This window comes from Mirounga leonina, unplaced genomic scaffold, assembly GCF_011800145.1.
Source record: "Mirounga leonina isolate KUSES-001 unplaced genomic scaffold, KU_Mleo_1.0 Mir_94, whole genome shotgun sequence".
Taxonomy (NCBI): domain Eukaryota; kingdom Metazoa; phylum Chordata; class Mammalia; order Carnivora; family Phocidae; genus Mirounga; species Mirounga leonina.
In genome coordinates this window covers 37,902,085-37,923,797 of record NW_023270855.1, presented here as the reverse complement: position 1 = coordinate 37,923,797, position 21,713 = coordinate 37,902,085, and the positions used below count along the sequence as shown (strand labels likewise).

At 43.3% G+C, this 21,713-nt stretch overlaps 1 protein-coding gene across 1 annotated transcript in view; it reads right to left on the bottom strand.

Annotated features, from left to right (window-relative positions):
- Window positions 1-476: 476 nt before the first annotated feature.
- Window positions 477-21,713, bottom strand: part of DCP1A (decapping mRNA 1A) — a 55,800-nt gene continuing 34,563 nt past the window's right edge. Inside the window, exons 6-10 of the mRNA XM_034998353.1 lie at window positions 18,000-18,113; window positions 7,452-8,204; window positions 5,520-5,585; window positions 3,858-4,076; window positions 477-3,545 (exon numbers count right to left, since the gene is read on the bottom strand). Of these exons, the coding sequence (XP_034854244.1) occupies window positions 3,465-3,545; window positions 3,858-4,076; window positions 5,520-5,585; window positions 7,452-8,204; window positions 18,000-18,113 (1,233 nt within the window). The 3' untranslated portion in view covers window positions 477-3,464. The remainder of the gene's footprint in view (window positions 3,546-3,857; window positions 4,077-5,519; window positions 5,586-7,451; window positions 8,205-17,999; window positions 18,114-21,713) is intronic.

Below are 21,713 nucleotides of genomic sequence, written 5' to 3'. Positions count from 1 at the left end.
ATTTTGCATTTTCCCCATTCAAAGTGAACGATATTGCATCTTAGCATTTCAAATGAAGATGTCAAATAGAAAACCGAGTGAAACATTGCACACCTCTCTCCTGCTGAATTTGCTGGAAAACAGGCTCCTTGAGGCCCCGGCCCACTCAGGGAAATGTTCTCAAACACAGCTTTTAAAAAGCCCAGTGTAAGTTGCCTTCCTTGATTTAGATCTTAACATTTTACACACCTGAAAATGCAGGGCACTATTGGTTCCAGAAGGTACTTTGAACACAACCGAAGAAAACCAAAGATAGGTAAGAACGAAACACGTGCTCAGCAGCAAATACGCAGCAAGAAGGCAGGACCCTTGTCCCTGTGATCCCTTGTCCTCACTCCCGTGGACTGGGCCCCCTTGTGCCTGTTGCCTCCTCTCATTCCTCTGTTTCTACGTTTTGCCCAGTTACTGTGTGATGGCTGATTTTGTTTTTTAAGCAGTTAGGCACCTTCAAATTCATGTTGCATTATTAGTTAACACAATGGCGGTTATGGCCTCTACTACCCGAATGAGAAAACTTCAAACTACATTCTTGGAGGAGGGGTGGGGAGAGAAATAAAGCTGCATGGTTTAAACATATTACCTAGTATAGGATTCGATAGGGTTTCCGATTTTTACAAGGAAAGCTAGGCAGAAAAAGAACAGATGCTTGACATGCAAAATTGGGCCAGACACATTCTAAATGAGGCCTGTGTGGCCTTCAGCAGAGAAGGATCCATCAATTTGGGCTCTTTGAAAAACCCCACTCTGTGATGGCCACCCCAAAGGCTCGCACGGTGAGCTGAGGACACTCCCATGCACACAGTATGAAATGCTTCTTCTAACACTGACAGTCGCTTGAAAACTTAAGGATTCAAAGTCCCACTTTACAAATCTCTGGAAGAATGCCCTTGTTCCTGCAGGAACAAGGCTGTCTGGGAGGTGCGGGAGTCTATCCAAAGACGTCACGTTAACTACAACAAAAGAGCAGTGCTACCCACTGCGGTTGGGGGTGGGCCCACGGACACACACGGTGGTCTAACTGCAAAACCTGGCAAGAACCATCTGCGTCTTGGTGTCCACTTTGATTTAACTAAGATTGAAACAAAGGTTCCAGTAAAAGTCATGGCAGCTATGGACACATGCAACCTAAGCTAGCGTGAGGTTCTGGATAGGAAGTCTGACTGAGGAATAAGGCAACTGAACTGTGATTTTCGGGCCAGGGTCATCCGACTGCGACGAGTCAGGCTTGGCCTGACTTTTCAGGGACTCATTCTGGCCCAAACCTCCTGGAAATCATGATGGTGAACTTCTGGCTTCTGAATTTTAAGTAAATCCCTTGAATACATAAATTTGGGAGTTGAAACAGGTTGACCCTTTTCAAGTCTCCATGACTTGGGCACTTCAAAGTTTATTTTCCCACTAAAGAAAACTTATCATAGATTCTCTTTCCTGTCTATCATATTCATTCCTTGGATGAAAGGGCGAAAATTAACAGATTTGATTACAGACCCTCTTTAGGATATTCTCTCTTAACTCTCTCATAATATTACACATACTCAAATCATTTCAAGTCAAATGTCTATTACAACAAGAATCCCTTGATTCTTCCATGTACCAAAGCCCACCGAAACAACACTGGGGGTGCGATCAAACCTGTTTTCTGAGAACAGTCACGTGGCTCCCCCAACACCATCTCCTGGTGTAAGCAACACTCTGGATCTTACTTCAACATTCTCCTTCCTGGGTGATGTACGAGCAATTCATTTTTGGTTGCTGGATTTACACACTACCTTTGAAAACAAACTCTTCCCCATCAAGTATGAGAACTTATAAGCTTCCCTGACTGCTGCACAATTCACAAATAACTACATAGACAGCAAGAGAAAACTGCCCAGGAAGCATGTTTAGATTAACAAAAGCCAATCAAAGTATTCTTTATGCTAAAAAAAACTAAGGCCAAACTAAAACAAGCATGTAATTCACAAGTAATTTTCTAAAATCTCAGCTAGAAAAAAAAAAATCTATGGATTTATGATTGAGTTACCATTAAAGCTTAAATGATTGTTCCCGAGGAACCACCACATCCATCAGCATTATTCACAGCTAATCCTTATGCTAGCTGGTTGAGCCAACTGGGTTTTTACCCCATCATTAAATAGTGCTCAGAAAAGTAAGCAGTGCATCTTAATTGGTTAAATACTACAAAATGATCTGTATCATAGAAACGAAGACACTTTCATTCAAAGAGTATCTTAAAATTACTATTGCTGAAATAAATCAAAATCTACATTAAAATATTACTAATCACCATTACATGCCATAAAAGAATAAATATAAATCATGGCAGGTCAATAGCAGCATAACAAAGCATCTTTACATATTTTCACACTTTGGGCTGCAAAAGTACTCACAGCCTAGGAATACATTGGTAAAGTTCTGATTTTCACACTTTGTTTTAAACTCCATATTCTATAATAAAGTAAGGGCAGTGTGAATAACAGCTCCCTTTTCTGCATAGCTTTAAAACTACTCTCAGTAGACTCGAGGAATGGAACCAGAATGGCTTTGTTAGATTGGTCCACCGGTCCTTTTGTCAAAGTGTTAAGGAAAACAATCAACAAGGACTTCTGTGTTTAGACAGAAAAGGAAAGTAAGGCTATACTTCACACAAAACATTTTCAAAACCACTCAAGAGTTTAACTTAAAGTGAAGGTTTCTGATGGAATTCAGTCTTCACCAGCCCCAGCCTTTGCTTCAAAGATGCTCCTCCCATACCATCACAGAGCCTGGCGGGGCCCTAGTCACATGGTACCACTGCCCTGGGAGCCTGCTGCGGGGCAGCACTGGGGACACTTAACAAGACACAACTGAGAAATTTCAGATCTCTTAAGGCCCAAATGGGGCATTCATAAAAATACACCTCACTTGAACAAATCAGTCCTAATTTGCCAACTTAAACTCTGATCCTTAAAACTCAAAGCTACTTTGCACAGAGCTGACTTCTGCTCTGTTCAGAACTTGACTATCAGCCTAAGGCTCAAATTTCTAGGAGGGAGGAGCAAGGGAAGGGTTGCGGGCTGGGCTGAACTCTGCTGCAAGGCTGGTGACCTCTCCTCCCTAAGACCTTGAGGGTGAAAGCAAGCTGAAAACCAGACTCCTTATTTCACATCCTTTCTTAGAGCTGATGAAAACACCCACACAACTTAACACAATGGTTTTTTTTTTTTTTTTTCTTGTCAAAACAAAGGTCTGCTGGTGATGCTTCACAGTGAAACCTCCATTATCACTGAGAACGTCACTTGGAAAACATTCTTAAGGAATGAGTCTATTTCTCATAGGCTCAATTTCAGGATTCTCAAAACTCAATGTTCTGTTTAGAAGTTTCCATGATGAGGCCTATTTGTTTCTGAGGTCGACATTCTGCCTTCGGATTTATTCTGCTCCAGTCATAAGTTGTGGTTGTCTTTGTTCTTGGTCAGAACCTGCAAGTAGACTTCGTGAAGTGTACTGAGGAAGCTGGAATCATTCTGGAAGAGATGGTAATGTTTCATTTACCTCAGTAGAACTTACTTCCTTGACAAAAGCTTAGGAAAAAAGCTGTATAAGTGATCTGTGTAACTAATTAGCCAAAGAATCCCACCACCCAGAGACAACTGCAATCAATACTTTGGAATTCACTCAGATACTTTTCCATTGGGAGTGTATGCTCAGAAAGAGAGAAACATTAGTCCCGGCTAGTCTTGAATTCACTTTATGAACTGATTTTCTAAGAACTCATACGTTCCTTAAAATTAAAGAACAAAAGTTTATAGACTCAACTGCTGGGATGGCCTGCATACCTTTATTAGATGTATTAATGTATCCTGGAGCTGAGACTTGCTGAGAATAATGGAAGGCTTTCTCTGATTTTCTGATGTTCCAACAGTCAGTGGAGAAGGGGCGCTTGCTTTCCTCTCGAGGTCTGTGGACCTTGTAACTGTCTGCTGGAAAACACTTGGGGACAACAGGACTGAAGACACTGCCATGGTTGTTGCAGTAACCAGTGTGGGGCCTGCGACCTGCAGGGGAACAATGGTCATGAATGAAGCTTGTTAGCTAAAGGATGAAGGGCCCATTTATTGGGAAGCCAAGTCTGGTCATCACAGAAAGGAAGTATCACAGCAGGGTATACACAATAAGAACAATCCTATGATAAATTAAAAATGTAAAGTTTTATATGGAGAGCAGGGAAATGACTGGAAGAGGGCACGAGGGAACTTTCTGGGGTGACAGAAATGTTACATATCTTGACTGTTACCCAAGGGATGTTATGTATGTTAAAACTCATGAAACACCTGCATTTTATTCTATTTATTTCACTTCAATAAAATTTTACTTAAAAAAAAAAAAGAGAAGGGGTGCCTGAGTGGCTCAGTCTTTTACACATCCAACTCTTGGTTTTGGCTCAGGTCATGATTTTGGGGTCGTGAGATGGAACCCTGTCTCAGGCTCCACACTCAGCACAGAGTCTGCTTGGGATTCTCTCTCCTTCTCCCTCTGCCCCCACCCCACCCCCGCTCTCTCTCAAATAAATAAAATCTTAAAAGAATTAACAAATCCAGTCACATGAAGCATTAGTTTCTTTTGTAGTGTTCAACATATTTATTATACCACTACAGGTATCAAAGGCACAACTTCTTACAAATAGAACTAACACCTACCTCCTTCCCCCACTGAGTTGTGCTTCTCCGCTAACAACGGCTAACCATCAGACTACACGAAACCAGAAATATTAGCATTTTTAATAATTCCCACATTTGATACAATCAACAGACATCTTGGTTTCTTTCTCCTGCCACCCTCTTCATTTACAAACAGCCACGGCGTTGAGGCTGTGGCTTCTGGGGTCTGAGCCTTCCAGTCGGCTTTTGGTGCTGGCGCCGTGCCAGGCTGAGCTACAGGGGAGACCAGTTACCACTACCAGGTGAGAGATGGCTGCAGGCTCAGTCTGAGACTTGAGGAGAGGCATGAAGGCTCAAAGGTAAATGGGCAGGTCAAAGTTCAGGAACTGAAAAAAATAAGTGTGCACTTCAAGGCTGGTAGGTAATGGAGGGTGGGGACAACTCTGAAAAAAGTGAGGCCGGGGAGAACAAGCAAGGAGCAGAGGGCAGGCCCGGAGCCCGAGCACCGCAGTGATTCTTAACCAGGCATCACAGCTCTTGCAGGGCAAAGAGTATTTCCTCCTCACGGAAACCAGGCTGACACGCTCTCAGCTGACAAACACTGAGCGAGCACCCAGCCCTCGGTACAGTCAGGGAAGGCGTTGTTCCAGAGAGGATGACCGGAAGCCCACAGGGGCCGCAGCAACGAACTCTGCCGGGGGAGCAGGCAGCCTGGCCTAGGAGGGGCATCTGCGAGCGCTCTGGGCTTGGAAGCTCCAACTTTCCACTCAAGCGACAATGTTTTACTTCACACCCAGCGGTGTGAAGAGAATGTGTTCTTCAGAAAAAGGGAGTCCTTACCGGGATGGCACTGGATAACACCTTAGGCTGGGCAAAGACTTCAGGATCCTGGTTTTGCTGCATAGACTGCAATGTTTAAAAAGGAAAGATGAACAGACCTAGCAAGTTTCAGTGAAGATTTCCTAGCTACCAGGGTAAAAACACTTTAGCAGTAAGGAATAGTTTAGACACTAACTAGTTCTGCCTCAACTGCAGGGTGAAGGCCCTGGGACAGCCTCCGACCCCCTCAGTCTCCCCAAGAACAGGGCTGTGTGCAGAACCTTTAAGGCATCTCTAAGGATAGAGCAGGGATAGCCACACACAGTTTTGCTGTTGAATCTGTAGAGATGCCATATCCTGGCAGCACGACACCTCAATAAGGTGGTGTGAACTCCGGACAGGTAGCGCTAAACTATCTTCATCTAGGCTCACACCTCCACATGCTAAATTTTGTCCTTATTCATTGGGAGACAAAGAACTTCTTGTTGTGGAGCAAATATATTTCATTTAAAATTCAGTGAAGCCCCAAATCCTAAAGGAAATGGAATGTAAATAAAAATGCACATGTACATAAGTGTCCCCTGGAAGGAGGCACAGTGGAGAGCAGAGGGCGGCGCTGGGGAAGTTCAGACTGCTGGCTGGGGTGTGATACTCATCTGTTAGAACCTTCTCTCTCCTTATACTGCAGAAAACCTCAACAGAAATGGCCCCAAATGACAATTTCATGATATAACCAAAATACTAAGTTTTCTGTCTTTCTGTACAGAACTTTAAAGGAACAGAAAACTGTCCATTAATTATGAAATCACATACAATTATTATGATGGACTCTTCTGTACGATATTATTTGGTGAAATGTTAAGATTGCGGATTATTATTAAACGGCATGGGGCTGAAATCCTGGAAGGCAAACAACACTGTTGTTGTGACCAGCTGTGTGATCTTGCAAACATCATTGCAATCTGAGCTGACTCATCTGTAAACGTGCCAGCCTCATCCATCACTGAGGGACAAGCCTCTTCTTCACGCCTCACCCCCAACTGACCAGTAGGTCCCACCGCTCGCACTTGTTAACAAACCCACTTGTCCATACTCCCAAAGTCAGGCCCCCACCAGCTCAAGAATGGGTAACTGCCTGGCCTCCTTCCTGAGGGTGATCCTGCTTCCATTTTCTCCTTGCCCTGCTCACCACCTCAGCTCAAAGCCCTTAAAAGACAAGCACCGCGCGCCCTCCCCCGACCCCCCACCGCCACCCCAGGACTCTGAGAACAAGCCTCAGACTCCTTCACATAGTTTTCAAAGCCCTGCTCATTGGCCAGTACCTTTGCCTCCAAGCACCTTCCACAGGAGATCTAGCCACACTACAGGTCTTTACGTTTAGCAAATGCCACTCATCTCCAGGCCTCTGCACACAGTACTTTCCTTGTCTCAAACACTTTTCTCTACCTCTAGGAAAGGTCTGGCTAACTTCTGCCGAGTCTTCAGATCTCAGCTGAACACGAGATCCACCAGGAAGCTTTACTTGACCCATATCTCCAAATCTGGGATGCTCTTACGGTACCCCAAGTGTGCCTGGCCCAAGGTGGGCCCCAAGGGAGCTGGGGATGGGACAAAGCTGGGGATAATGTGGATCTGTGGTCCTGGTCAAATGAGGACTCCTGGACTTGTCAGGCAGAAACAAACAAAAACCCCTACAATGCATGCCCTGATAGGAAAATACTGGTATTGTTTCTTGGCTTGTATCCAGTTGAGATACCTGGGGCAGTGGAACTGAGTAACAACACCACGTACCAATGATCTGGCTGTTCACTACAGGGCTTCTTACTTCCTGTCTTCTGGCCCTGGATGTGCCTAACAGCTGTCCCTTTGAAGGGACTGCCTCCTGGCAGTCACCATCAAGGCCTCTGAAGCTTCACCCCACCCAGTTAGAGCCACCCAGCCTCCTGCCAGTACCTGAAGGGGAGCAAGCACCATGTTGCTCAGGGATGCTGAGGCTCGAGCTGCTGCGGTCTTAGAGGGGGGCTCTATGAAGCTCTCGGGCGTGGCCAGCTGGCCAGCTGCTGGGGAAAAGCTGGGTGCCACGGCACCTTTCCCAAGTGACTGTGTCTGTATTTGGTCATGCTGTGGGGTCAACCTGAGTTTCTGGAGAAGATCCACGCTTGGGAGGGATGTACCAGCTGTGTTTGTCACGCTCAGGGGGGCCCTGAAGGGGCTCTGGGTGGCAGTCAGATTGGCGTGGCTCAGCTCAGGGACTGGCTGGCTCAGCAGCGGAGACCTCTGTCTCGGCGTGGTCTTCACCGCCTGCATCATGGTGGGGTTTCGGGGTAAGCTGGGGGCAACCTGTGCTGTAGGAGCTTCTGCTGGTAGAGTGGGACTGAGCACAGGGCGCAGTGGGATGGCATAGCCTGGGGCCTGTTTGTCACCGGACTGTGTGATGGAGGCAGGAGTGATCAGCACCGGGGTGGGGGCTTCAGGTGGGACTGAGTGGTGGGCAGCAGGATGGACACCCAGGTTTTCCGACTGAGGGGCTCCTCCTGACTGCTCGAAGGAAAATGGTAGGAATGAGCTGGACTCTTTCTGGGAGGCATCTCCTGGCAGCTTCTCCACTTCTTCTGAATCCAGACCCACAACAGCTGGCTGTTCCTTTGGCAAAAAGGTTCCAAATAATTCTTCCACTGTCAGATGTTTGTGTCCAGATGGAGTAGACTGAAAAAACAGATCAAACCACCCAATGAAAGAAATCTCTTGCAAACCAGAGTAACCAAACTTCTTTCCCATCAACCAAAACAGTTTGCAGAAGCAGGGATGGATGGAGTCTGAAAATAAGGAACCAACAAACTGAAGACGTGCTAGGGACTAGGTAGAAATCTGTATTCGTAATAAAATTCAAGTTTTAGGGAATCCCAGTATAGTGTCAGAATTCACCTTTTTCCTTGGCAAACAGATATAAGGTAAAGGGGCGCGTATCTTATTACAAAGTTAATAGTGCTTAATTGCCCTATGTCAGTAACGCGTATAAGGAAATAATACTCAAGAGGACAGAGGGACCAAATGCTGAGTAAGCAATCCTACCTTCGTTTTCATACTTCATAGTTCTTGATAAAAAGCTAGGCATTGCACCTTAGGGACTAAGTTCCAAAAAACAAAATTAACCATTCTGTAAATTGCAGGCCATTCCTTCCTACTCCCAAATCACAGAATCCTTAAGAAAAAGCAAAGCACTTCAGTCTGAAAATGTTAAAGTTCCATCTATGATAGTGATCTGGCTTACTGCTACCACTGCAATGATCTGAAGGAGAAATACCGATGCTTCCCTCCTGAGCTTTCCCGTCCCTGTACTTCAAGCAGCACGGCCACACTCACTCACTCGTTACTTTCTGAGCACCTACGGGGTGCCAGGGCCTGCGCTGACCTGGGCCCAAAAGACACCGCAGGATAACAAAAATAGTCTAACCCCCCAAAGGACTTGTGTTCTAGTGGCACACTAACCTAAGTACTTTGAAAACACAAGCAACCTCAAAATATGGGTTTTGTTTTTGTTTTTGTTTTGCAGTAAGCTCCACGCCCAGTGTGGAGCCCAATGCAGGGCTTGAACTCGCATCCCTGAGAGCAAGACCTGTGCTGAGATCAAGGGTCAGATGTTTAACCAACTGAGCCACCCAGGTGCCCCTTGATATATGGTTTTATTTCTAAAGTGTGTGGACTGCTTAGTTGCTTGGATATATGTTTATGTGGAAAAAGACAATTCACTGAAACACATGGCTTTCAGTACCTCAGAAGGCCTATAAAGACCTGAAACTACACTGCATCTGAAGCACAAGCACGAGAGCAGTATGGTATGACATTTCTATGGGAAAAGAGCGCAGTTTTCCTCAGGCAAATGTTTGTTTCACTCGTGTGATCAACAATTACAGGTTTCCGGGGAGAGGGGCAGAGGGAGAGGGAAAGAATCTCAAACAGACTCCTCCTCGCTGAGCATGGGGCCTGACATGGCTTGATCCCATGACCCTGAGGTCATGACCTGAGCTGAAACCAAGAGTTGGACAATCAACTGACTGAGCACCCAGGTGGCCCTCTCTTCGGCTTTTCTGATACTTTAGCACACATCTTGCTAACAGATGCAGAGAATAAACAGAGACAAAGCGTAGGTGCTCACAGACCAAGGGACGCTGACTGCGGTTCCTGGGACAGGGGCTCGGCGGGCCATCCTCTCTGTGCAGGGTGCTGCTGCCACACAAACGACCAAATGCTATTTTTGCTTTTTACCTTCTTTCATAAAAGCAAAAATCCTCTTTGGATTTCTTTCGGTCAGCAAGATAGGTACTGATACAGGTTTTCCCTAAAAGCAAAAGTGGCTTCATGAGAACTTTTGAAAAGGGTGTGTGTGTGTGGGGGCACCTGTATGGGGTTTAGCAAGTGCCCCAGGTACTGTGCTGAGATGGGCAGGGTGGAGAAAGAAGGCCAGCACCCAGGACTGAGGATGCAGGGGAGCTTACTTGTGAGGGACGGAAAGGTAAGGGAGTGCCCCTGTGTAGTCTCTCTCGAATCACCTGCTGGGTAAGCGGGGCCAGTGGGGCTGGGGAGAACGTAGGAGGGGCAAAGTTAACAGTGGGGAAGAGGCGGAAGCCTCCTCCAGTTGTAAAAAATTGTAATTTCATACCAAACCATTTCTTCTTAGAAAATATTCAATAAAGAGAATTAATGTAATGTATCTTGGCAAGTTAATGTGACAAGAGGCTTTATTTAAGTGAGGGAATTCTCAAATGGCAGATTCAGACCCCCCATTAACAATGCTGTAGTGAGACTAGTAAGTGAGACTAGTAAGACTACCTTGTCACAAGGGATTTTCCGGATTCAGGATCTTGCTTCAAATACAAGGCAGCACTAAACTCTATTATAAACTGTGGCGGTAAAAAAGTGCGAAAGAATGTATATGGTTTAATTTCTTTACGTTTTTACTTCTGAAAAAGTTGTAGAGCTTTGGATCTGAAATCAAAGATACCTAGGTTCAATTCCCAGCTGTTAATTGGGGAAATGACAGTCTCTCTATTGAGTGCCCTTATCTGAAAAATGGGGACAATTGTGGCAATTACCTCACAGAGCTGCTGTGAAAATAAAATTCTCAACATGATGTCTGGTGCCCAATAAGCATTCAATAAGTGGAAGTTGGCTGTTATCATCATTACATGAACACCATATAGTCTTAATAGCAATTATGATAAAGCTGTTTGCATATGTTTTAGGAAACATCAAATAATACGTTGGGATATTAAAAATTCATCAAATCCGGGACACCTGGGTGGCTCAGTCGGTTAAGCGGCTGTCTTCGGCTCAGGTCATGATCCCAGAGTCCTGGGATCGAGTCCCACATCAGGCTCCTTGCTTCGCGGGAGCCTGCTTCTCCCTCTCCTGCTTGCCTGCCCTTCCCCCTACTTGTGCTCTCATCTCTATGTCAAATAAATAAAGTCTTTAAAAAAATTTCATCAAATCCTTCCGGAATATCATAGCCCCATAATGCAAAATAATAACACAGTATCACCTGATGGGCTATCAAGGCCATCAGGTATTATAAATCACCCTGTCATTCCCTGATGCAAAGAGTCACTGAAGACACAGTTGTTTAACATTTCAAATCCATTCCGTGTAACTCAAAATAGACAGTGAATTCTTATTTGGGACACACTTCTCTGTCCAGGCCACATAACTAGAGTAATATGCATGGGTTTCATCTCCCGAGCCGAACACTATGTTTTATTCACTTCTGGATCTCTGGCATCATGAAGGTCTACTAATGAGCACAAACATAATTCCTTCCCCCCGCCCCCCGATTTCTAAAAGTTATGATAGGGGTGCCTAGGTGGCTCAGCCAGTTAAGAGTCCAACTCTTGATTTTGGCTTGGGTTAGGATTTCAGGGTCGTGAGACAGAGCTCTCTGTTGAGCTCTGCACTCAGCAGAGAGTCTGCTTAAGATTCTCTCTCTCCCTCTGCCCCTCCCCCAACTTGAGGGTATGTTCTCTCAAATAAATAAATCTTAAAAAAAAAAGGTTCTGGTAAATCATATGTACCAAAATTTAGCACTGTAACCACATGGAAGTGTAGAACTCAGCGGCATTCAGGACACTCACAATGCTGTGTAACCACCATGTTCTTTCCCTTACCCACAACCTTGGTAATCTCCATTCGACTTTCCGTTCCAGTGAATCTGCCTACTCTAGGCACCCCATGCAAGTGAAATCATATCATATCTGTCCTTTTGTGACTGGCTTCCTTCACCCAGCATCATGTCCTTGAGGTTCATCAATGCTACAGCAGGTGTCAAGAGTCTCCTTCCTTTTACAAATGCTGACTGGTACTCCATCATGTGCACACCCCACATACTGTTTATCCATTCATCTGAGGATTGATACTTGGGTTGTTCCCACCTTTTGGCTATTGTGAATAATGCTGCTGTGAATATTAGTGTAAAAGTGTTTGTCTTCATCCTTGTTTTCAATTCTTTTGGGTATATACCCAGGAATGGAACTGCTGGATCATATGGTAATTCCATGTTTAACTTTTTGAGGAACTGCCAGACTGTTTTCCAAAGCTGCTGCTGCACCACTTTACATTCTCACCAGTGATGCAAGAGGGTTCTGGTTTCTCCACATTCTGCCATTTCTAGATCTTTTTTGAGAAGATGACTATTCAAGTCCTTTGCCCATTTTTGAGTTGGGTTAACTCTTTTATACACATTATGTTTAGAACAAAATGGTCAAGATTATCTGAAAACTACGCTGTTATTCATTAATACAAATTATGTAGATCTTTACCACCACATTCTATTTCATATAGATGTATATACACACAAAAAACATTTGGATAGACGTACTTTGAAAAATATGGACCATATTGAGGCTATTTTGCAGAAACTTCAGTCTTTCCCAGGTAAGAATACAAATATTTTTATGTTTTAAGAAAAGGATGGGGGCACCTGAGTGGCTCAGTCGGTTAAATGTCCGACTTTTGATTTTGGCTCAGGTTGTGAACTTGGGGTAGTGGGATCCAGAGCCCCAAATTGGGCTCTGTGCTGAGTGTGGAGCCTGCTTGGGATTCCCTCTCCCTCTGCCCTTCAATTCCCCCCATTCCCTGTTCAAGCGCACATGCGTGCTCTCCCTCAAAAAAAAAGAAGAGTAAACGGGACATGGAGAAAATTCAGTATGAAATATACCTTAGGCTTCAAAAAATGGCAATGATTCAAGTAGCAATTTTTACCTGCCCAGTGGAACATAAATCGACTTTTGAACAATTAAAATTACCTACGTGTACACTTAGAATGTTTTTACACTTAAAAAAAGGTTCTTTTTTTTTTTTTTTTTTTAAAGATTTTATTTATTATTTGACAGAGAGAGACACAGTGAGAGAGGGAACACAAGCAGGGGGAGTAGGAGAGGGAGAAGCAGGCTTCCCCGCGGCGCAGGGAGCCCGATGTGGGGCTCGATCCCAGGACCCTGGGATCACGACCTGAGCCGAAGGCAGACGCTTAACGACTGAGCCACCCAGGTGCCCCTAAAAAAAGGTTATTTCTAATGGTTTAAAATTGACCTCACATTAAAAAATGAATCCATATGGTAGAGCCCTGAACCCTGATTGCAAAAGCAGCAGAAAGTTTCCAGATTTCTCCATGGGGCCTCCCTACAACTTCTGCCAGGCCAGAAATATTCTCAGACCTTCTCTGGAATAGGATGCGTGGTAAGGCATTAGGATTTCAGGGGAATCTCACATAAGAAGGGATAAATGAAGTTACGATGGCAAGCAGAGTGACCAGAGACAGAACACTCACCATGTGGGAAGCCCTGTGCTAAGCACCTCACACGCATTACTCTATTAATCAGTGAGGGCTGTATTATTATCACTGCCATCTTGTAGGTGGCACTCAAGTATAACAGAACCAGACTCAACCTAGTCCTAACGGTAAGTCCACGTTCTTAACCATTACGCCCCTGTACTGACGTGTCAAGTAAATATATTCTAGGTTACCTAATCAACTGGATGGTGATAATGGCTTCTGGAAAACAGAGATGTGTACATCTATGGCTTGAATAACCAAGAGGCAGCGATAGGTCAAAATGTACCCACTTTTGGAAATATGTGTAACTGGCTGAATCAGTCACGAGAGGGAAGTGAACAGAGCATGCTTCTCCACATAAAAGCTTTAGTCTCTGCATTTGAGAGGACCCTCTCTCCCTTCTCTACCCACGACAAGAAAAAATGCCACACTGCTCTAGTAGTTGGCCTTATTTATTCATGGATTCATCTTCCCTCATCCATAGAAAAGGTGAATTTTATTCTTCCTTCATGTCTGAATTCTATGTTTTGCAATGCCCCACTTACATCAACTGTTAGTCTCACCATTCCCCTTGTGGAATGGAATTCGGGGAGCAACAGTTATGTATGGTGCACAACAAAATTCTAGTACACTCTATCAGGCTTCACACTGCTCCTTCTTCACCCCACAGCACTTGCCATTTAGGGAATTTCCTATTTCTGTCTGGATCTATGGTGTCCATGTCAGATTTCCTACCTGGTCAGTGTACCAGGCACACCAGGAGCTATGTATTCTTCTTTTCTTTTCTTTTTTTAAGAATTTATTTATTTATTTGAGAGACAGAGAACATGAGCAGGGGAAGGGCAAAGGGAGAGGGAGAAGAAGACTCTCTGCTGAGCAGGGAGCCCAACATGGGGCTCAATTTCAGGACCCCAAGATGATGACCTGAGCCAAAGTCAGACACTTAACCACCTGAGCCACCCAGGTGCCCGTATTATTATTCTTAACCTCAGGAACAAAAACAAAAACAAAAACAAAAACAAAACAAACCCCACAACAAACCACATACTAGGGAAACAGTCCCAAGGGAATTTTAGCAAGTGAATTATGACACTGAAATGGGATTTAATACGACGAAGACTTGACAGCATTACTCGCTCCTCAGCACCAGATGGCAGTGTTGCCAAACAAGTGTACTATCTGTGCATAGGGGCTGATTATGGATTTAAGCTAATTTTAGTCAATCACAGGACTTCTGACAATATCCAGATCCCAATATTCTACAAAATTCTGTCACCGTGGCCTATAAAATGGACTTTCAGAAGGATGTGCGAATGAAGGAGTAACAAACATCAGCACTCTGCTCGTTAGAGGGTCTAATTCTCCATGTGCCCACTTCAATACTGTGCGTCCACAGATCCATCACCGGCACTTCTGCTGAAAGGCCAAGCATGCACAGCTCATCACACCCTTCATCTTTCAATGGACACTGTTTTATGGCTCTTAAGGCTTTCTTCTGGGTCCATTTCTCCACCCCCGCCCCCCCATCTGTTACTAACTTGGCTTGAAAGCTTATTACACAAAGTCTTTAATGTATAATACAATGGAATCTGTACATAAAAAGAATTGTCTTTAAATTTAATGATTAAGATTTCTTTTCCTTTCTGTTGCAGTTGCCCTATTTGTGACAAATGAACTCAGTTTTTATTGAATTTAAGATGGTGGAAATTTTGTATCTCTTGATCTGGGTGGTAGTTACAACGTTTAAAAGTTACATCTACAGAAAGTTACAGTGTTAATTACACCCCAGTAAGAAAATGCTCCCATCCTAAAGCAGCTAGATTTTTACAAAATTACCCTGGGTCTCCGTTTTCACACACATACAATAATGATATTGATGCTACCTTCATCTCACGCTTATATAATCTGTGTTATCATGTGAAGAGCTATTTTCTGTACAATAAAAATGATGCTAACACCAGGTGTCACGGAACTTAAGAAACAAAGCGTAAGAGCATTTTGCCTGTTTTCAATTGCCTGGAAATCTGCCCAATTATCATTTCCTCCCTGCCTTTCTTCCTTTCCCCTGGCCGTGGCAACAGGCATTGCCCAACCTACTCCAGTACCCATTTAGCCAAGCAGCGCACGGCCTGCCACCTGTCGTGCTCTCGAAGGTGAGGCTGCTCTGCGGCGGTGCTGAGGGAGGCCAGACTCGGAATACTGGGTACGGTGCTGGGGACTTTCTTATTGGTCTTTTCAGAAAGCAGGCACTGATGCCCTGAGCCTGGTTTTGATTGCAATATGGGTTTGTAACAGGAAACCTCTTCTATCCCAAGGTCTGTGTTCTAAATGGTTCTCTGGGGGCGCCTGGGTGGCTCAGTCGTTCGGCGTCTGCCTTGGGCTCAGGTCGTGGTCCTGAGGTCCTGGGATCGAGCCCCGCATCGGGCTCCCTGCTCGGCGGGGAGCCTGCTTCTCCCTCTCCCACTACCCCTGCTTGTGTTCCCTCTCTCGCTGTGTCTCTCTCTGTCAAATAAATAAATAAAATCTTAAAAAAAAAAAAAAAATAAATGACCTGAGCCAAAGTCAGACACTTAACCACCTGAGCCCAGGTGTCCCACAGGTTCTCTGGGTCTTGGGTCTGTTCCTTCATTTGGTTCTCACAATCACCCCGGGAGTTAGGCAGTATAAGAATCCTTAACCCCAGGATTCAGAAAGGAAAGGGGAAGTGACTCATGAATCAGAAAGGGGATGTGATTGGCCCACTGAACACTTGGGGCTGATACACCAGACAAGAAGGAACACAGGGATGCTGTTCCTTCTCTCCCTCAACATTTATTTTGTAAAAATTACATTTTACATAGCACCACTCTTAATATATGCTTGACCTTCAGGCCTCTAAATGCAAATACGGTAAAAATGGAGCATTGGAAAGCAGTATACAAAATCTGGCTATCACCTAAATACTTAAAAACATTATGGATACATTGCTGATGGGAATGTTAATGCTATAGCCTCTTTGGAAAACTCTATGGCAGTTTCTTAATAAACTAAAATATGGAATTACCAAGTGACCCAACATTTGCATGACTTAGCATTTATCCCAGAGAAATGGAAATCTGTGTACAAAAACCTACAAATGTTCACAGAAGCTTTACTTGTAATAGCTAAAAACTGAAAACAACCCAGATGTTCTGTCAACAGGCAAATGGTTAGAAATGGTTAAACAAATCTTGGTACTCCTACTTGATTGGGTGGCAGAATAAAAGAGAACAAAGAGAACACACTACTGATAAACCCAATAATTTCAATGACATCTCCAGGAATCATGCTGAGTGAAGAAAGACACTCCCAAAAGGTTATATATTATATAATTCCATTTATGTAACTTTCTTGAAATGACATTATAGAATGGGGGACAGATTAGTGGCTGCCAGGGTTAGGGATGGGAGGAGGAGAAAGACAGGAAGGTGTGATAGGGGAGTCGGTGTGACAATACAAAGGCAACAGGAAGAACCCTTGTGTTGATGTGTTTGTTATCTTGACCGTGGGGGTGGATACACAGAGCTATACAGGACATAAAATCGCACAGAAATACATACCTGCACATACACACAGAAATGAATGTGAATACAACTGAGGAAATGTGAACCACATGGGTAGATTTTCTCAATATCCTGGTTGTGATATTGTACTTTATTTTGCAAGTTGTCATCAGTGGGGAAATGGGCAAAGGGTATGTGGGATCTTTCTGTATTATTTTTTTATAATTGCATGTTTATCTATAATTATTTCAAAGTAAAAAGATTAGTTAAAAAACTATGGGTTTTATACTTGGTATCTGTTCATTTATTAAGCCATCGGCTACAAAGAAATCTAATTCAGTCAACAAATATTTACAGATGCTAGGTGCTGAGAATACGGCAATGAACAAGGCAGATAAAACTGCCTGTCCCTATGGAGCTTACACTTAGGTGGGGAGGAGACACAGTGCGCCTAGTAAAAAAAATCATAAACCATGTTGGCTGGTAAAGCCGTAGGGAGAAAATAAGACAGAGCAGGACAGGGGTAAGGAAGGATTGTTACTTAAAACAGGGTGACCAGACAAGGCCTCACCTGTATGGAGGACGCTCGAAACTTGAAAGAAGTAATAGAGAAAACCCTATCTGGGAGGAAAGTATTCCACACAAAGGGAACAGCAAGTGCAAAGGCCTGTCCCGAGGCAGGGGTGAGTCCGGCACATTTGTGGAAAGGCAGAAGAGCCAACAAGGCTGGGGCCAAGTGAGCAAGGCAGGGAGAGAAAAGATGAGGCAGGGGGCAGGGAGCCAGAGCAGGTCAGGGCTGGTGGACCACTGGATGGCCTCCTTGGCTTTGATTCGAGTGAGAGGGGGCACCACTGAACATTTTAAGCAGAGGAACGCCATGACCTAACTTATGTTGAATCAGGATTACTCTGGCTGCTGGGTGAAGAAGAGGTAAGGGGGTGGCAAGGGCAAAAGCTCTAAAACCAAAGTGGAGGCTCCTGCAAAATCTAGATGGAAAGACAGGGCAAATGGCAAGAGTGGATGTTAGCATGTTGCTGCCTGTATGCACCTTGACAGATAAATAACAAATCATATTCGTACTGCATTAATATCTTTACAAAATACTACTCTGTGTTTTGTTACCCTGGACAAAGCTAGAGCTTTAGCTGTACAGACCTTATCTTGTGACCCCGATGGCATCTCTTCTAGAGTCTCAGTGCTTCCCAGATTGGAGAGCTGAGTACTTGGCTGTAACCCAGGGCTGGAGATATTGGAGTCGCCCATCTGATTCTGAAATTAAAAGGAAAAGCATATCATGTGAAAAGTTTGCTGACTATTATTTGGTTAGCAAAACATCATATGTACTATGCTATCAAAATTAACACGTCCCTGGACTGAAGTTGGGGCTTTTTTTTTTTTTTTTTTTAAATCTGGTCTCCTGAGTGTTCTGAACTGTTTGTGGTGTCTGTTTTGACATGGATAATGCTCACTAGATGCTGGATCAGATAGCCCAAATATAACTTTAGATTTCTAAAATTTATAATTCCACGTCCATCTAGTGATCTTTTTTTAGAGTTTTTTTTTTTTTTTAGCACAGCGTTAGGCACTCCAATGTTAAAAGAATGGCAAAGAGGCATTTTTTTCTATTCAAATGACTTAATCCTTATTTCAGAACACCTTTTACTCAGTGTTACCCATTTACATAGAGGTGAAAGAGCCTGGGAAGTCTATGAAATATCTTTTGAAAACATCTGAAAACTACTGAAGCATTAGACAATTCTCCACATCACATGGTGCCTATGAGGGTAAGTGTGGCCAGCAGACATTCACTACAACATTACTGACTATATTCCCTGTGCAGTACTGTTCATCCCTGTGACTCACTCGTTTTCTAACTGGCAGTCTGTACCTCTTAACCCCCTTCAACTATTTTACCTGCTTATGAAATATCTTATTTTCCACCTCTCTATGCAACACCACCATCAATCTATATTAACATTATGGAGAGTGCCTGGAATTAAACTGTATTAGAGAAAAGCTCAAAACACTGTTCACAAGTTCCTAGAACAGAAGGTATAAAATGTTCAGAAACATTTTAAAAATTGAACATTTGCACATAAAAATCCCAGCTTGTTATTTTCAGAAAGAAGCTGGATACCTTGGCAACAACGGCTGGAGCTGAGCTGCAAGTGACCCTCTAATGCAGGGCCAGGCTCTGTCCACATCGGGTCCACCCTGACGCACTGCATGCACTCCCGTGGCCCATGTGGTTTTGGGGGTAGTTGAGTCTCCTATACTTAACATGAGCTACAAGATGGGTTATGCTTTAAAAGGTCTCTAGAACTTCAGACATTTTTTAATACATGTGTAGGGCCGTTCTTGGAAGGTTTCCTCTGAGTTTGTTTTTTGATGACACTCTAGTATTTATTTGTATGGATTGGGGGAAGTGAACAATCACAAACTTCCCAGAGGGTAATTTTACAATATTTGGTAAAAACCTTAAAAATATCAAAATCCTTTGATCTACCAATTCTATTTCAAGTAATTTATCTTAAGAGAAAATACTGAACATGAAAACTTAGCTACAGGATATATTTCTGAATTCTTAAGAGAATCAGAAAAAAACAGCGTATTGTTTATGTAAGGCACGGAAGGAAAAATATGCAGCTATTAATATCACTGTTCTCTTTTTCAAAGACTTTTCATTCTACCAAAAGAAATCTCACAGGGACTCCCTATGAGATGAACAGCCACTGTCATAAAGATACTGCTCTTTGGGAAAAAACTGGTTACAAAAGAGTTAATAAAAGCGACTTTTAAGACTAGTTAATAAAACTAATGTAGAGAAATGTACCACACACAGGACATATTTATACATATTTTTGGAAGGATACATAATGAAGTATTAACAGTGATCATTTCTAGGTGGTGGGATTATGTCTTTTTCTTCTACTCTAATCTTTAAATATAAAATACAAATAACCCCTACAAAAATCCAGGATTATATCCTGTGACTAGAAGTAACTCAGCAAGGAGCAACTGTAAAGGACTGTGGGTTTAGCTATCTTTCTTTACATTAAAAAAGGTACGCTGGTTAAAACAAACTATAGGACTCAGGGAGAAAATGTTTATATAGGCAGTTCTTATTTCCAAGTAGTCTCTATTATAAATCCTGCACCCCAAAGTCTGGAATTTCATTCATTATAAGACACACAGTGGACGGGGGAGATTTAGGGTTGGGAGTACATCCCATTGCTGAGGTGTGGTTTGTACCCCTGCCCTTGACTCTGTCAATCTAAGTCTCTACCTAAAGATAAACAAAGGAGCCATCTGGAACCATGCGGCAGCTGAGAGCACCCACGCAAACACTGAGATATGAATTCATGGGTCACTGCTAATACCAACTCCATTTGGTTAGATGACAGGCAAGTGCAGACAAGAAACAAAACTGTTCTTTCAGGAAGCTCCGCCTATTTACACAGTTTTCAAAAACTTTAGAAAGAACACATTATAAAGTAAGTACCAAAGATTTTATTAAGTTCCCAAATATTTTAGTTCTAGACATCATTTTATTTATTCCACACCACTGGGAACATTTTCTTTACAACAGTTATTTGCTGTGCTCTCCATATTCTTACTTTCACAATGCATTAACTAGAAATCAGGTCAGATTTTCAGACTGCCTGTTTGACCTAACGCTCCGTTATAGCTTTGTGTACAAAAACTAAGCTTCAGTTCCTGCTTTTGTTTTGCAGCCACTCGCTACTTAGCCTGAGGAATAAGCGGGCCACCTCCTAGAACGCCAGCTCTGGTTACAGCCCCTATACTTTCTGTCCCGTGTGGCACCACCACGATCTAGTCATCACTAGGCATATGTGGCAGAGCCCTGGGTTTATTAGTTACCTGTTGTCAGAACACAGAAAGGCCTCTATAAAAACTGAACAAGGCATCTATAGGTAATCCAGATCTCATTAAGGATATGAGGGGGCCTGGGGGGATATAAGGTGACCTAAAAGTACAAAAAATGATTCTTAAAGTAAATGATTATTAAAATTTATTCTCATCCAGTTTCCTAAAAATCAATGAATCTACTATAGAGATGACTGCTTCTCCTATATTAATTTTCACAGATCCAGAAATTCCTCCTAATTCTCTATGAGACACTGAGGAATTTGGTATAATTTGAAACTTCTCATGGACTCTAATGTATACTTCTCTACCCTGGGTGGGACTTCCTTTGGTGTCTAAATATGACTTCCTTTGTTAGAGGAAACTACCTTCCAGAGCACTGTTTCCAAAGTTTGTTTCCTAAACTCTAGATTCTTGAGATGCTAAAGGGGAATATGTGAAAAACGGTCCTGTGGTTAAATCAACTTGGGAATTACAGGGCCTCTCAGAGTCTTGAGCATTGCAAAGCCCTAAGAGGATGGGGGAGGAGGAGCCACGTAAACAATGTTTCCTTAACTCACTTGACCAACTGGAACTTTTCCTTACGGATCACTTGCTAACCATGTACAGGCTAGTGACAGAGCAGAACTGTTTGGGAAACACATCAGGGAGTGCTTTTCATACCTTGTTCCTTAAATTTTTGGTGAGGTGAACATCACACAGAAAATAAAAGAAAGTACTTAATCAGACATGAGTAAAGAGTAAGGTGACAATTACAATGCCACTAAAACAAGGTGCAGCGGTGGGAACCTTTGGTCTTGCTCCTAGAAGTGCAGGGCTCTGAAGTGCCCATGTCAAGTGAAAAGCCAGGACAGTTTCACAGCCACACGGTTTGACAATCACCGAGGAAATGTCCACTGCTTGACACACAGTGGACAGTTCATAAGTGTGTATTAAATAAATTAACAAATGCCCTACAACTTCCATTTTATTCAACCTTGG